General features: G+C 46.5%; 1 protein-coding gene across 1 annotated transcript in view; it reads right to left on the bottom strand.

Annotated features, from left to right (window-relative positions):
- LOC143370500 (uncharacterized) overlaps window positions 1-13,430 on the bottom strand; it is a 38,903-nt gene extending 25,473 nt beyond the window's left edge. Inside the window, exon 1 of the mRNA XM_076815743.1 lies at window positions 13,083-13,430. Within this exon, the coding sequence (XP_076671858.1) occupies window positions 13,083-13,204 (122 nt within the window). The 5' untranslated portion in view covers window positions 13,205-13,430. The remainder of the gene's footprint in view (window positions 1-13,082) is intronic.
- Between the last annotated feature and the right edge of the window lie 3,593 nt (window positions 13,431-17,023).

The following is a 17,023-nucleotide window of genomic DNA, read 5'->3' as shown; positions in this document are numbered from 1 at the left end:
TAAGCTGCAACCCGCGCCCGCACGAACCTGTAAAATGGCAACACCACCTCACGGACGCATTCCACTACAACCATGCGCCGATACTTCCGCCATCTATGAGCCAATGATGAAAGTGCAGGGTCTTTTAGGTGCCAGTAGAGGATGCTTTTGACTTTCGTCAGAGAATATTAAATTTGACGTAGCAGATGGGTAAAAAATTTCAAAGAATGCTAGAAAAACAGGGACACGTCCCATTAGTTACCCCTTATTTCCGATCTGTGCATGCACTACATTAAGAATAAAATCGCAAAAAAGGAAACCAATTTGTGAAAGTAATGATACAGGGAGAACTTATATAAAGTATTTAAATAAACAGTTTGTAAAGGCTTGTCACAACAATTATGGTTAAATAATTGAAAAAAGAAAAATTAAGTAAACGTAAAATTTGGTAAAATTACCATCATTAGAAGGTGATAATTTGTCCCCATTTTATGGCGCAAATTGCATTCATCAAATTCATCAACCCGGGCCACTAACGCGTCAGCGTGGTCTAATACCGCTGCTGGACCATTGCATACGTAGATAACGGGATCGGCGCGGTCGCACTCTTAAAATGGCTACCGTTTTCTTACCCATCTGCTACGTCAAATTTAATATTCTCTGACGAAAGTCAAAAGCACCCTCTACTGGCACCTAAAAGACCCTGCACTTTCATCATTGGCTCATAGATGGCGGAAGTATCGGCGCATGGTTGTAGTGGAATGCGTCCGTGAGGCGGTGTTGCCATTTTACAGGTTCGCGCGGGCGCGGGTTGCAGCTTATACCGTTGACCCTGTATAACAGAGTCAAACTTCTGACATTGTATCCTACATTTAAAATTTTATTAAAATGACTAAAAATATGCACAGAATATAGGTGGTGTTTGATAAACATTATACGTGACATTATTGGAAAATTAACGTAAACACTATTAGAAAAAGTAATCCTTTTCGTGTCTTAACCAAGGTTAACAGATAACTTTTATTGCATTATTTGTACAATTCTCAACACAATTACAAGTAATTATACGAATTACCGTGATTAAAATTACATGACGAATGTCTGCCTTATAGCTGACAAATTTATAAATTGCGTTAAATATATCTACAAATCCTACTTGAATGTTTCCTACACGCGACAAGACTAAAATAATAGGTAATTATTTGAATATATAGGAATTCAAAGTAAGCATTCATATTATACAGGGTCTTATTGTTTTCAAAACAAATATTACAACATATCCCATGCCTAAAAATAAAAAGAGCGTTATGTTAGTATTCATTGAAAAATACTTTCTTTAAAAATTTATTAAGAGTGTAGGTTTTAAAGAAAACAATAACTGGCTGGAGAATATTCGCAACCGTTACTATGGACACGTTGTAATACATTATTTATTAATGATTACTAATGCCATGTTCAGATATATTGGCCAGTGAGTTTTGTGAGGGGTATTCTCCCACCATACCGCTTTCCTGCTGCGGCGCTCCTTTTCTCAACGTTCTCACTCTCTCTCGGGCTACGCCTGCTCGTCGCGCGGTGGGGATTCGGTGTCCGTGAGATACGTATACACAGGGTGAAGCATCCCCACCTCTCTCTCGATTCTTTCTCACTCTCGCCTTCGCAGAACAAGAGCGAGTCAGACGTGGTGGAGATAGCGCCAAGTTCCTGACGTGTAGGCCAAACCGAGTTCTTAGCGTAGAAATACATACATCAGAATAGGTGTGCGTTAGGTCCTAAATGAATTCAGGAGTTTTATTGGTCAGAACATTGATTCTTTCTGGATAGCTTCATCTCGTATTGGTTTATGCATAGCTTCGTAACGCACATTACTACGCTAAGAATAAACAATAGCCACACGGCTTTGTTCAGGCGGAGCCGAGCAGCGTTCCCGTTACCCCACCATACCCTTTGGGGGCCCAGCAACTTCAACTACCAATCCACGATCGTCAGGTGGTGGTGGCTGATTTCTCCTCGCGCTCTGATCGCGAAACCGAACTCACCGGTCAATATATCTGAACACGACCTTAGTTTTTTGATCCTTAATAGTTTCATAAATTTGAAAAATAATTTACAATTTTTTCCAGTAAACTGCAGTTGTAATTTTACATATAAGAAGAGACTCGCCAATTGTACACCTCATTCTTTGCATTTTTTCCCTATCTTACTTCTCTTTAACTATTTCTGCCATACTGTGATGCATTTTTAGATGCTTCTTTGCAATGTATTCAAATTTAATTTCCTCGAAATTTAGTATTGGTAATTTGTTAACTTATTAAAATATGGGAAGTTCCGTACTTTTTAATATTTAAATTCATAGAACGGTCTTATGAAACAAATTCAGCGATGTGTCTGTACTATTGAACCAACTTAACTTTTTTGCATATCCTGATGAGACTGCAAATATGTAGATCAGTTGAAATAGTTGGAACATTTTTTTATTGTTGGATAAATTAGTGCTGCGTACATGTATTGATCCTCTTGTTTATCGTCTTTTTATTGATGACTAGATAATTTTTTCATCATCTCGTGGTTATTTTTTTTTTAAATATATTGTATTGTCATCCAAACTACGCACACCTGCAAAGCATTAAGACAATTGGATTGGTGGAATTGGTTTAAATTTGAATTTTTTATAAAGCAAGCATACAAGAAGGAAACAGAGGGTTGAAGCTGAATAAAATCATTTAATTAATATAATAATCATAATACTATGTTTCAATACATTTTTTTCTCTGACGTAAATCACACTGTATCAGCTTCGGCTTCGATTATCTGTAAATATACAGCTTGTAAACGGTATACGTAGCGATATTTTAGGGGGTGGTAGGGGAGGTCCAATGGAACATAAAAGTCCTATGACAAAGTGTTCGATCTGTCTCCATTTTATAGTAATAATGCCTCAAAGTTTACATGTCTATACGCTAAACTAATAATCGCAGGATTACATAATTTTGCAAATACATTGGAGACCACCAGTAGAGTAAAAGGGTCTGAATACATTTTGTTGTATCTCGTATAGTTTAGCTGACATAAAGGTTTAAACATCGGAGATGTTTGTGGAAATGATCGTATCTACACGCACGCAGATGAGCCGTAGCACAAAGAGACCGCCCGTTGTGAGCTGTTCAAGATGACTCAGTAACCGAGAAAGTTCGGACCCCTTACAGTAGCGGTCCCATTGAGGATCTGTTTGGAGTGGCGGAGGGTCTTAGGGTCGTCAGCTAGAAAATAAGAAACAAGTGAATGAAAACTCTACACGTGTTCTTAGGCCAGGCGCGCAGTGGTGGCAATTTGTTGCGTGACAGTTTTGATGCTCACGAAGAATGCATTCATTAACATGGAAGTAAGCTCCTTTGACGACGTGACTGCAAAACGTGTTGTTTTTTTTCAGAAAGTGACAAAACTAAAACTGTTTCTTTCCTTTGAGTGTGACTGAACTGTCACACAACAAGCTACTGTCAATGCGTGGTTACTCTTTGTTGTGAGTGGGCAAATATCACTATACACGTGATATTAGAATAATCAGAAAAACTTTATTAAGCAATACACGTGCTTCTGCACTCAGTCAAGTCGTAACCGGAAGTGCGTTACAGAGGATAGAAAACATAACGTCATTAGATGGCGTCGTTGAAAACATAAATGCGCGCGTTATTCAACACTCTTACGTGAATGTGTAACAAAGAAATACAAATTTCGCTACCTACATTTATTTACAAAAGATGCTCGAAATGATTGCCGTTTGCATCTAGACACGCCTGACACCGACGCAACCAATTGTCGCGAACGCGGGCGAATATTCCAGGCTGCACGCGTATAATGTTAGCAGCGTGAAATATTCTACCCTGCAATTCTTCTAAGGTTTCAAATTCGATGTCGGTGTATACTACCGTTTTCATGTGACCTCATACGTAAAAATCCATTGGATTTAAATCCGGGCTTCTTGGTGGTCACGAAACCGCACCATTCCGTGCAATTACTCGGTCCCCCCAAATTCGCCCTATAGCTGGTATAGCTACTCCCATATGGGCTGGGGCGCCGTCGTGAAGAAGCCACATATCTCTTCGGGTGGCCGGGCAGACATTTTCTAGTAGAAGTTGCAAATCCTGTCGAAGAAATCTAGCATATTTGCGCTATCTAGACGCGCCGGCAAAATATGTGGTCCGAGGAGATGATCGCCTACTACCCCAGCCCATATGTTTAACCTTAGGGGAGGGGGGGGAGGGGAGAGAAGATAATAACATAATTGAAATGGTACAACATTGCATGCGACCACATTTCTAATAAATTATAACCTGAAGGAATAAAAATATTGCTAATGAAACATTTTGTCTTTTTGCACATTCAGGCAATACGACGCAGAAAGGATAGACCGGCAATCCAAATCATTATCATATTTTCAACATTGTATCTCTTAAAATTCAACGAGGGGCTGCAGGCTGGTATTTCGTTTTATGGAATGTTGTAAAATAACGGAGATACGAAGGGTCCGAGATACACGTGTCGTTTGCCTTTCGCGAAGTAAACTCTACTTGATCGCGCCGGTGTTGGAGATCCGTTTGGTTCTCGGGAACGAGCACGCTTTCCAGCACATTACTCTGTCTCTTTAGATAGCTTTTCGAAAGCGTGGGACTGACGATGGGGGCTCGAAGCGTTGTTTTCGGTTTTTCGGCAAGGGCTGCCTGCCTATAGCACAGATGGGCAAAATTTTTGCCTAAAGGGCCCTTGGGGTCAGTTGGAATTTAGCTTGAGTCAGAAAAAATATAATTAGTTTTCTTACACCCGGATAGATGTTTGTGGTACTCAGGAATGCATGAAAAATTTCGCGATCGATATTGCCAGGAAACGGGACCGAACGTTCTACGGGGACGTAAACGTTCTTCTTTTTCCATTAAATGGGATCAAGATCTAGGTTACATTTGTTTATTTTAGATAACGTCAACCCTACACATCTGTGGGGATACCGATTACCTATTACCCGGACAAAATCCCCGAATAGATACATAGCGAAAAATCGAAATACCATCCTGTGACACCTCAATAAAAGAATATATCGTCCTATTACAAAAAATTAACTTGACCTTGACATAGCTTCCAGTACCTCATTCGTAAAAAAAAAGTTTGTACCATTTTGTCCGATGGAATTGAGACCAAACAGGAGTATATTAAACAATTTTCCTCTACTCGAGTAATTCGTAAGTAATAAAGGCTTAAAAAGGAGACAGTGTTACGTGTATTCAGTAAATTCTGTCGTATCGTCCCTCGGTTCGAAATATAATTTGTACGGTGTAGGTATATGTATTCAGCGAACAGTATTCTCCGATGCTCGCGGTTACTTTGTAGCTGTCAGTGAGTTGTAAAAGAGAAGGAAAAATAGAACAGGGGTCTTCGCAGTCGAGAAATAAAGCCAGCGCCTCGGTCTGCTAACACAGATACTCATCGTTGCCAACAACATTATGCAGGACCACTTATTTAGCGGAAGGGGAACACCTACAGGAGTTGTGGTAATGTGTGCGTCAGTGACGTCATCACGCACAAATAAGCGGTCCTGCATAATGTTGCTGGCAACCCTGCAGATACACAATTTTTCAATAACAATAACGGCTCAAGTTTCCTACTTTTAATTTTTTGTGAATACACATTTTTTTTCAAATATTCATAACATTTTCCTGATTATAATGAGAGCAAAAATGATACAATGTCGACCATTTTTGGTCGAAACCGATATTGCATCGTGTAACGTGAACGAGAAAATCTGTGTGAAAATATCTTGCTACGGAATAGAATTTGCTTTCCGCGTAGTAGTATCCACGACTACAGGGTACTTCAGATGTCATAAACATTGCCCGGACTGGGATAAAGGTTGCCAGTGAGGCCTGGAGAATGTTTCGAAGACTGCGCTTTTCAATGAAATAATTTGGCTGAAGGTACACATGGACGTATATATTCCGGACAAAATTCCACAAAAGAAAAAGCACTGTGTATTTCGTATCGAACAAGTAACTACATATGCTGAACATCGAATCGCAAATCATCGATGACTGTTGCTAATTTTAAACATTACCTTCTATATCACATAAATAAAATCTAAAGTACATGTCTTATCTACTCAAAACTACGTACAACGATTGAAATAGTCGCAATTGCATTATAAAGGAAACATACCTAACGCAAAGCGTATAGTTTGAACGATTTATACTAATAAAACGCATATGGTTTGAAATATATTGTTATAATTTCGGTTCGGCATAGTAGACATTTAATATAAAGGTACAATAGAAGTAATAGAATATTAACAGAAACAGGGCAACAGATAAACCGAATGTAATCACAAATACGTAAGAAATATGTATATGTCGATGCGTCTGCTTGTAATGGCGTCTGGCTATCGAATGACAGCTTGACAGGCGATCGATCCGATCGCCTTCTTCTCGCTGTCCTCTTGTTCTTGTCACGAGCACCAGTAGGCCTTGGATTCCAACCAAAGGGTGCTCGCAACACTGCCTCCCCCTCTGAAAGAGTGGTCGTCCCGACCGCTGCAGCCTCTTCGTTGCTGGCAGCCGTACCCTGGTCCGAAAGAGTGGAAAAACACTGCGTGGCCTCTTCCGTCCAGCGCCTCGGCATTCGCCTTCACGCCCAAGGGGAAAACCACCCAAAAACCCTGGACAAGGCGTGGATACGGCGGATTCCCCCGAAGAACTTTCCCGTCCTTACCCTCCACTTGCGTCATCTTTCTTGGACGCTTCTCTCTTGAAAAAGGCTTCTCTTCTTCGGCGACGCGTCCTCTTCTTGGGCAAAAACGGGTGGGGGAGTCCTTTCGTCCGGCGGTCGGTACTGTCATTCTTTTTCCTTGTCTCTTCTCTCTTCCGTTTTTTTTTCTTTCCTCTCCTGCTCCTGGGTCCCTTGTGTGTGAAAGTGTGTAAACCGTCCCCTCTCCAGCGCATGGTTGCTGGAACTGCTCCAGCTCGCGGTCGTGCCTCCGACTGACGCGTTGTCCTGTGCTCCCTCGGATGACGTTACTCTAAATTCCTTCCGGTATTACTCCAGGTGGCTATTTGCAGGGTTGCCTAATAAATGAGCGACAACACTTTAGCCGATCCATTTTGATATTGAAAAACGTTGGAGTCGAGAGAACCTGGAGGACGGAAAGGCGAACCGAACACGAAAGCAGAGGCTCACACCTAAACAATGAGCTTGCTATCGGCCCGTTCCCCGATCAATCCGCCCGGTACTCCCAGCTCGTGGAGTCTTCTCTCTTCTTTCTTCAATACTCCTCCAGTACTCCATTCCTTGGCATCCTGATGGCCCCATTCCTCTTCTAGGCCTCTGGTGCTGTCCCAGGGGACCGTCCTGTGCGTCCGGTTAGCGCTCCTGTCTCCGCGACATCCCCTCCAGCCGGTCCAAGCACCGCTTGTCCGCCTGGTGATTGGGGATGCCATTTCCCGTCTGCTGTCCACCCTTCTCCTACTTTTCCTGGGTACCCCACGAGATCCTCCATCCCGGCCGTCCCGGGGGCTCGTGAGGTCTCCTCCAGGGGGCTAGCGGGGCGCTTTCACGTATGTCCGCGCCCCCGCTGCGGACCGCCACGCTATTATGGCACATTCGGGGAATTCGGGAGCGCATATCCCAGCCGCGGTGGCAGTCCCCCGACACCTTGTCCCTCGTCGTGGGGTATCGAGAACCTGTAACAAAATAAGAGAGCGGGGGGCTGGACTGCGTACGCAGCCCAATCCACCAGATTAGATTCAAATCTTCTCTCTTGATTCTTTTTCTATCTTGAGTCCTTTTGTTCGGCAGATTCTTCAATAGGCTGCGAAACGTCCTTCGTATTTCGCAAGGCGGCGCACGTGGACCACCTGGCACTTCTTCCTAGGCGAACGTTGTATCCTATAGACGAGGTCGTTGATCCGATCCACTACTTCGTATGGGCCTTCCCAGTCAGCTTGTAGTTTCGGGCATTTCCCTTTCGTTCTTCTTGGTTGAAACAACCACACTCGTTCTCCTGGCTGGAACTCCACTGCGTGTACGTGCCTGTCGTACCACGTCTTCATCTTGGAGCTGTAGATATCCAAACGGCGGCGAACAAATTCGTGGATCTTCTTCATTTTCCCTCGGATCCATTCGGAATATCCCTGTTCAATGTCCTCGTCTTCCTCTATTTCTGGAGGTAATCCTCTCCATAACTGTAGGGGTAAACGAAGTTCCTGGCCATACAGGATCATCGCTGGGGTCAGTTGCGTAGCCTCGTGACGTGCTGATCTATAAGCGAGGAGGAACATGGGGATCCACTCGTCCCAATCCCGCTGGTGTTCTGAAACAAACATTGCGAGGTATTGAAGCAATGTCCTGTTCAAACGTTCTACCAGTCCGTCGGATTGAGGATGCAGGGGAGTTGTTCGTGTCTTCCTGATTCCAAGCAGCTTGAGCAGTTCCTTGAAGACGGAGGATTCGAAGTTCCTTCCTTGGTCCGTGTGTATCTCTAACGGTACACCATGACAACAAACTACGTTATGCAAAAGAGCTCTTGCCACTGTGACAGCTCGCTGGTCTGGCATCGCGATGACCTCCGGCCATCTGGTGAAATAGTCTGCCACAACTAGCATAAACCTGTTCCCGGCTTGGGACCTCGGGAGCGGACCCACAACGTCCAGGGCAAGTCTCTCGAACGGAGCTCCCACGTTGTACACTTTCAGGTTCCCTGCTCCCCTCTGGCGTGGTCCCTTCTTCGCCGCACAGGTGTCACACCGCCGGCACCACTCTTCAACGTCCTGTCGACACGTGGGCCAGAAGAACTGTTGACGAATCCTCGCCAAGGTCTTGTTTACCCCGAAGTGTCCAGCTGCTGGAGCATCATGAAACTCCTGCAGTACCTCTGCAACCCTTTCGTGTGGCACCACCAAAAGCCACGATGTCGTTGCACCATCGTGGGACTCCCATTTCCTGCAAAGTAAACCTTCGTGAACTTCCAGCGAGTCCCAGATTGTCCAGTAATACTTCAGCTGCGGGGAGAAACGAGCGACGTCTTGCCAGACGGGCTTCTCCCCTTCCCCTTTCTTTTTAAGGATGAACCCTATTTCTTCATCCTTTTCTTGACTTCTTTTCCACTTAGTCCTCTCATCATCGTAGAATATCCCGTGAATCTTCGTCGTAAAACCTCTTTCCGCTTCCGCTTCCTTTTTCTCTAGTCGATCACAATTCTTACAGTCTTCTTCGGAGCAAGGTCTTCTGGATAGTCCATCGGCGTTCCTATGGGCTTTCCCTTCCCGGTGACGAATCTCGAAGTCGTACTCCTGTAGTCGTTCAATCCAACGTGCGACTTGTCCTTCGGGGGTCTTGAAGGTCAGTAGCCAACGTAGCGCTGCATGGTCCGTCCTTACGATAAATCTTCGTCCGTAAAGGTAGTGATGGAAGTGTTCGATGGATTTCATCACTGCCAGAAGCTCTCTCCGGGTGACGCAGTAGTTCCTCTCAGCTTTCCCCAAAGTCTTAGAGAAATAGGCGACAACCTTTTCTTGTCCTTCATGTTCCTGTGAGAGGATGCCGCCTATGGCGAAACCGGAGGCGTCCGTGTCCAAAATGAAGTCCTTTCCTGCCACTGGGTACGCTAGTACCGGGGTTCCGGCGAGTCTCTTCTTGAGCTCTTGGAAAACTTCTTGGCATTCTTCGGTCCAACGGTAATCCTGTTTGGTCTCGGTGAGGCGATGCAGGGGCTTGGCGATCCTGGAGAAATCCTTCACAAATTTTCGGTAATACGTACACAATCCGAGGAAACTTCTTAATTCCGTGATATTCTTCGGTTGTGGCCAATCCGATATTGCTCTGATCTTCTCTGGATCCGTCTTGACTCCGCTCTCGGTGACGATGTGGCCCAGATACTTCACTTCTCGGCAGAAGAAGGAGCATTTCTTGGGGCTCATCAATAGTCCGGCTCGACGTAGGCGTGAAAACACTGTTCGAAGGCGTTCGAGCTCCTGCTCGAAGTCACTCCCGTAGATAATGATGTCGTCTAAGTAAACTAAGCAGATCTTCCAGGTCAGATTTTGTAGTACGTCTTCCATCAGGCGTTCGAACGTTGCGGGGGCATTGCACAATCCGAAGGGCATCACTTTGAACTGCCACAATCCTGTTCCTACAGAAAAAGCAGTTTTCTCTCGATCCTTTTTGTCCATAGAGATCTGCCAGTATCCGCTCTGCAAGTCCACAGTCGAGAACCACGAAGATCCGGCGAGTGCGTCCAGGGTATCCTCGATCCGGGGAAGAGGATACGAGTCCTTCTTCGTAATTTCGTTCAGGCGTCCGAAATCTACGCAGAATCTTAAGGTCTCGTCCTTCTGCTTTACGAGGACGATCGGAGAGGACCAGGGACTCCGTGATTCTTCGATCACGCCCTGGGCCTTCATCTTCCGGAGCAGTTCTTCCACCTCTGCTCGACGATGTAGAGGCAGCCTCCGTGGCGCCTGTTTTATGGGTGGGTAGTCTCCAGTGTTAACGGTGTGTTTCACCCGATCACAGTTCCCGATCTGGTTCGAATCCGTGGCGAAAACACCCTGAAATTCATAGAGCAGGTCAGCAAACAGCTTCTTCTGGCTTTCTGACAAACCTGACGAGCAACGTGTGTACAGCTCCTCCAAATGCTGTGGGACGACCGTTTCCTTCTCTTCTTCCTGCCGCTTCTTCTCGGCGGTCGGCTCGCCCAGGCGTATCTCCGGTTTGCCGGGAAGGCACAGCACAATCCGGGATAGGTCGATGCTGCAACCGTGTTTCTTCAGGAACGCTGTTCCCAGGATGCACTTCTCCACCATGTCTACGATGTAGAAGTCTTCCACGCTCGAAAGTCCTCCGATGTTGACTTCCAAGCTCTTCTTACCGAAGACTTTAATTTTCTCACCCGTAGTGGAACAAATGTCGAGTCTCGTCCGGACGATGCCCTTCGACGGACACAACTCCTTGTCCAGAAGGTTAACGGGGGAACCCGTGTCTAAGATAATTCTACAGGGTTTCCCTGCAATATTTCCACATACGCACGTTTCCTCGCACGGAATTTCTGGATCTCCAGTCGCCTCCCGCATCGCCACACTATTGACGACCGGGGGACTGCTCCTCAAGGTCCGGCGTCTCCCCCTTACACCGTCCGCTTCCCGTTTCCCGAGTTGGGTCTCCTGGGGGCGCCGTTGGTCCGGCCGTTCTTGGCCTTGAAGCAGTCCCTTTGAACGTGGCCCGTCTTGCCACAGAGCCAGCAGGTAATCCTTGGTGTGTCGTCGATGCGGTGCTCGGGCTTGTAGGACCTCCTCCTCTTTTCCGGGAACCTTGTAAATTCGTTGAAGGGTTTAGCCTTCCGCTTTTCCGAGTGACGTTCTCGCGATTCTCTCGCGGGACCGCGAGACATCGCTTCAACGGCCTCAATTTCTAGTGCTCTAGTCACCGCGGCTCTTAGGGACGTGAACCCGCCGAGCCGCAGCTCCCGCTGCATGGCAGAGCTTGACAATGCCGTCACAAATTGAGACGCGGCGAGCTCGTCACGGGTTTCCACCGGGCAGTCGGCGAACGCGGACTGCGCTAAACGTTCGATTTTGGTGGCGAGCGAGGAGATGCTTTCATCTCTCCTCTGCCTATGGCTCTGGAAGAGTACGTAGTTCAAATTGGACAGATTTTTCGCCCCGTAGCGGAATTCGAGTGCCGAAACCAATTCCGCGAAACTTTCACATTGGGCAGCGGAGAGCGTCGTGAGGACGCTCCTCGCAGAGCCCCCGAGAGAAGCGATCAAGGCTGTAGCCTTCTTTTGGTCATTCCAACCATTCGCGCGCGCGATCGTCTCAAATTGCACCTTATACTCTTCCCACGAATTTTTCCCATCAAATATTGTCGGTTTCACAGCGTATCCCAAACTGAGAACGTGTGGTTCCGACAAAGAAGCAGCGGCGGGCACACTGACGGGTGCGGGGACATGCGCCGGCGGAACACAATTTACAACACTATTTACAACAGGCACATTCTCCCCACCCTGAGGGTTCGCGCCGCTACCAACCGAACTACAGCTGTTTTGTAACGAAGCGGTTACGACCTGAATTCGTTCCTCCATATTCGCCATGCGCGCTTCGAAAGCCGCTTGTGTCTGTCGGTCAGCGGCTTCCCTCTCTTCTCTGCGACGGTCTTCTCTCTGCCAGCGGGCCTCGTCATCCCTCCGCTGTTCCCGCATCTGTCCCACGATGCTTAACTGGAGGGAGGTGAGAAGTTCTTGTATGGAGGTATCCCCCGTCGGTAAAGGAGAAATGTTTGAAGAGGCCGCGGATGCGCGAGTGGGCATCTCACTCCGTGTGGGCATCCCACTTCTGACACCATTGTTATAATTTCGGTTCGGCATAGTAGACATTTAATATAAAGGTACAATAGAAGTAATAGAATATTAACAGAAACAGGGCAACAGATAAACCGAATGTAATCACAAATACGTAAGAAATATGTATATGTCGATGCGTCTGCTTGTAATGGCGTCTGGCTATCGAATGACAGCTTGACAGGTGATCGATCCGATCGCCTTCTTCTCGCTGTCCTCTTGTTCTTGTCACGAGCACCAGTAGGCCTTGGATTCCAACCAAAGGGTGCTCGCAACAATATTTTCTGCCGCTTTTCAAATGAGAACAAAATGCTGCATTTGTATTTTTTGAACATATGTAAAGAAGAAAAGGAAAAGAAGTGTACAGAAATGTTGTGTATCGTATATAACGAAATTTTCATATTTCTACATTCCCACTCATCGGCCCGAAATTTGCAGGAACGTACTGCTAGCAGTTTTCACATGAAAATGAGTTCAAACACGGTATATTAATTAAATCGGTTTATTAATTAATTAAACAATGAGGAACGTACGAATAGGAAAAGAATGACAAGAGGGGTAAAGTAATGACATGTGTTGCTGTGCGCATGGCATAGAATATGTGTACGTAAAGTGTCAAAAATTGTATTTGAAGAATATGAATAATACTGTATTATATACAACAAAATACCGTACTAGTACTACATCACAAACTGTAACTTCATACAAATCTGAACCATGACACGTAACTTACCTTTCTCGACACTTTCTATTTTTGAACAAACGCTTTGCAGATAACGTAGGCTGCTTCACTTTTGCATCACCCTTCAAATAGCGTTTGTTTCTTGTATCTGCGTCTTCCTTCTTTGATTCCATGACAATGATGAATGTGGATGATCACACACAGTTATCAGCAGGACAGTGACGAACCACGCGGAAATGGAAGAATTCACAAATTATGAATATTATAATATCCGCGCATCAAATAAAAACCCGATTGCTTTCTGCGTCCTCACCGTAGTGCAAACGACAAGAAACTGATCAGCTAGCATTGTCACTGCATTGGTTACAGATGCTGAGAGGATAAGCAGAAGATAGTGAGAAAGGGACGGATGTACGCGTCCTGTTCCTCTCTTTCTCATTAGGATTGGTGGTGTTGGAGATTCGTTTGGTTCTTGCCAAAGAGCACGCTTTCTAGCACTTCACCCTGTCTTTCTTTCTATAACCATTAGAAAGCGTGGGACTGACTTCGACCTTCGTTACAGGGAACCGAACCCTAACCCGTACTCGGTTCGGTACGCCGTACCGCCGACTAACCCGCCTAACCGGGTAACAGAATTCCTCTGTAACCCGACTAACCGGGTTAACCGGGTTAATGCGGTTACAGTAATATTGGAAGAATACAGGGGTTGGAGTGCGTATTAAGAAGTGAGAAATCTTCGACTTCCTACATTTCTAATCAGATCTTTCGCCAATGAAACTGACACCAAGAACGACGTAATTCGGAAAATAATGAAGGAAATTTCATGCAAAATTCATTTCCATAATCCGAGGCTAATTTCGTTAATAATAGTCCGATTTGCATGAAATTTAGTATGATTATCATCGGAAAAACATAAGGAATCCATCGACATTACTTCCATATCGATACGATAAAGACTAAAGAATTATTTTTTTCTGAATCGGGTATGAATCCTCAGCCGACCGTAGCGAATTGCGGTTGGCGCCCCGCAGTTAAGGGGTGAAAATGAGAAATATCCATTTCAGCGTAGTAAGAAATTCTTTATTCTTTATCGTATCGATATGGAAGTGACACCAATGGATTCCTTATGTTGTCCTGATGAAAATCATACCAAATGTCATGTAAATCGGACAATTTTTACACAAGCAATTTGTATTGCTTATGTAAAAGTAATCCGATTTACATGGAATTTGGTATGATTTTCATCAGGAAAACATAAGGAATCCATTGGTGTCACTTCCATATCGATACGATAAAGAATTTTCTCAAGTTTTAATGGTATTCAAACCCCTTCAAGGGTCGAAAGCCATAAAATTCGGTGAGGCACTGGGGGGCTTGTCCTAGCTACGGGGTACCAGGCCGCATCCATTGACGGCCGTAGCTCCTTGCCGTAAATGACTGTCTAGTCTAGGCTAGACTGTCTTATTTTACTAGTAACCCGCTCGTAGCGGGTTAACCCGGTTACTTCGGTTCTTTCTAGAATTTAAGAACCGTTCCCTCGCGGTTAGTATGGGTTACAGAAACCTTTCTTGGTTAACCGGGTAAGGGTTATGGTTACTAGGCGGTTCGGATCCCTGATCGTGGGGCGCGTATCGGGGGAAGATGGGTGACCGTTTTTCTCCTGGTGCGTTGCTTGCTGCTGGCAACCTTACGGGTAGGTTTCCCCGGTTGCGAACGTTTATAATTCGTGACCGTTATGGCCTGCCCAATAGCAAAAATTTGTTACGGTGATCCCATCGAGTTAAGACGTGGTCTTTCAGACCTCACTCTGCTTTCCGTCCACCCTGCGGCCTGCACGGTGGTCTCTTAGAAAGAGATTAAATGCTCACTCCATCTTGCTTGGTTTCAATGCTGCTATAAAGGAAACTCTGAGGCGCAGCGCGTCAGTTGGACCTTGTATAAACCGACACTATCTGCTCGGACCATTGACCAGATCATCATCCATCGAACGCTCGGGCTATCGTGGCGAATTATTGATGACCAGTTCGTCTTCAAGAGCACAGCGGATCCTACCCGCCAACAATGGACCAAATGAACTGTGCTATCCTTCATTGCTCGGCTGCTCGACCCTTTCGGATGGATAGCACCGATGGTTGTCGTCGCAAAAATCGGATTCCAACATCTCTGGAAGAAACAGCTCGAGTGGGACGATCCACATCTCACGGATGCAGCTTTAAACTGGGACCAACTCAACGAGGAACTCGCAGCTATCGATGTCGCCGTGCCGAGATGGTTCGGAACTCAATCATCGAACGCTATAACCGAGATTCACGGGTTTTCAGATGCATCACTCGACGCAATGGCAGCATGCGTATAATTACGTGTCCATGGGGAATCTCCAGAGCAAAGCGTAGTCAGTCTCGTCACAGCCAAACCAAAGGTGACACCACTCAAGCGCGTCACGATTCCTCGTATGGAGCTCTGCGCGGCCCTCCTGCTCGCTCGCCTGGTCGCCAGCGTCTGCACCAGCCTCGGGCTGGGTCAAGTACCAGTTCATCTATGGACTGATTCAACAGTCACTCTCATCTGGGTACGAGGAAGCCCATCTCGGTGGAAGGATTCCGTCGGAAACCGAGTCGCAACAATTCAAGAGCTAGTCCCTGATGCGCACTAGCATCACACTCCAGGCGAGGACAATCCGGCGGACTTCGTCTCTCGAGGTCTCTCGGCGAGGGCCCTCCGGAATTGTTCCAAGTGGTGGAACGGCCCACCTTGGCTGTCCAGGCCGTCCACGTTTTGGCCCCAAACTCCCACCCCGCTCGATGGTCACTTCGCCGTCGAAGAGCGGAAACACGCCAAGGTCACCGCCGCGGTCACTACGTTAGACTAAGAGTGAGAAGTCATCCACAGATTCTCAAACCTCAATAAATTACTGAGGGCTTGGGTATTTCGAGCCGTCACTCTATTCCGGCGAACTGTATCAAAATGCAAAACAGCTTGCATCACTCCGGATTAGTTGGACGCCGCGCGGCGCTTCTCGGTAAAATCAACGCAAGCCGCAGCCTTTTCAGAAGAACTGAGCCGAATCAACCGACACGGAGAGGTATCGAAGTCAAGTTCACTTAGATCACCAACTCTCTTTCTAGATTCCGACGGAGTTTTGCGCGTCGGAGGTCGTCTGAACAACGCTGCCCTCGATGACGATGCTCGACAGCCGCTAATCTTACCGAGAAACTCACCTCCAACTCGCCTTGTTGTCGACGACGCCCATCGAAGGACGCTCCACGGCGGAGTCCAACTCACGCTTGCCACGATCCGGCGAGAATACTGGATCCTGTGCGGACGCGCTGCTGTAAAAGCACTTATTCACCGATGCCTAACGTGCACGCGATAACGCGCTCGAACAGGCCAATATTTAATGGGCCAGCTTCCTCAACAGCGAGTATCACCAACACATCCGTTTTTAAATGTCGGGGTCGACTACGCAGGTCTGTTCGTTGTTAAAACGTGGCGCGGAAAAAACATCGGCGGTGCATCTTGAACTCGCAACAGATTATTCTACCTCTGGGTTTCTCGCCGCGTACCGTCGGTTTGTAGGGAGACGCGGCGTGAGTGCAACGATCACAAGCGACTACGGAACCAATCTGGCGGGGGCCGACGCAGAGCCCCGCCGTTTCTTTACCTCTGCGACGCGAGAATTAACAGAATTCAAGGACCAGTTGGCCCTTTGCGGAACGCTATGGCGCTTTTAGCCGCCCGCCGCCCCTCACTTCGGAAGAAAATGGGAGGCCGCCGTGAAATCGGTTAAATTCCATTTGTGTCGCACGATCGGAACCACGATGCTGATATACGAACAATTCTGCACTCTTCTCGCGGAAATAGAAGGGATCTTGAATTCCAGACCGCTTTTTCCTCTATTGGATGATCCTGAGGACGTGGACGCGCTCACGCCCGGTCACTTCCTCGTAGGAGAACCGATTAATTGGTTCCCCGAGCTGCCACTAACAAATGAA

Source organism: Andrena cerasifolii, chromosome 6, assembly GCF_050908995.1.
Source record: "Andrena cerasifolii isolate SP2316 chromosome 6, iyAndCera1_principal, whole genome shotgun sequence".
In the NCBI taxonomy this organism is placed as follows: domain Eukaryota; kingdom Metazoa; phylum Arthropoda; class Insecta; order Hymenoptera; family Andrenidae; genus Andrena; species Andrena cerasifolii.
Note: the sequence above shows the minus strand (reverse complement) of the source record. Positions and strands in the feature narration are given on the sequence as shown.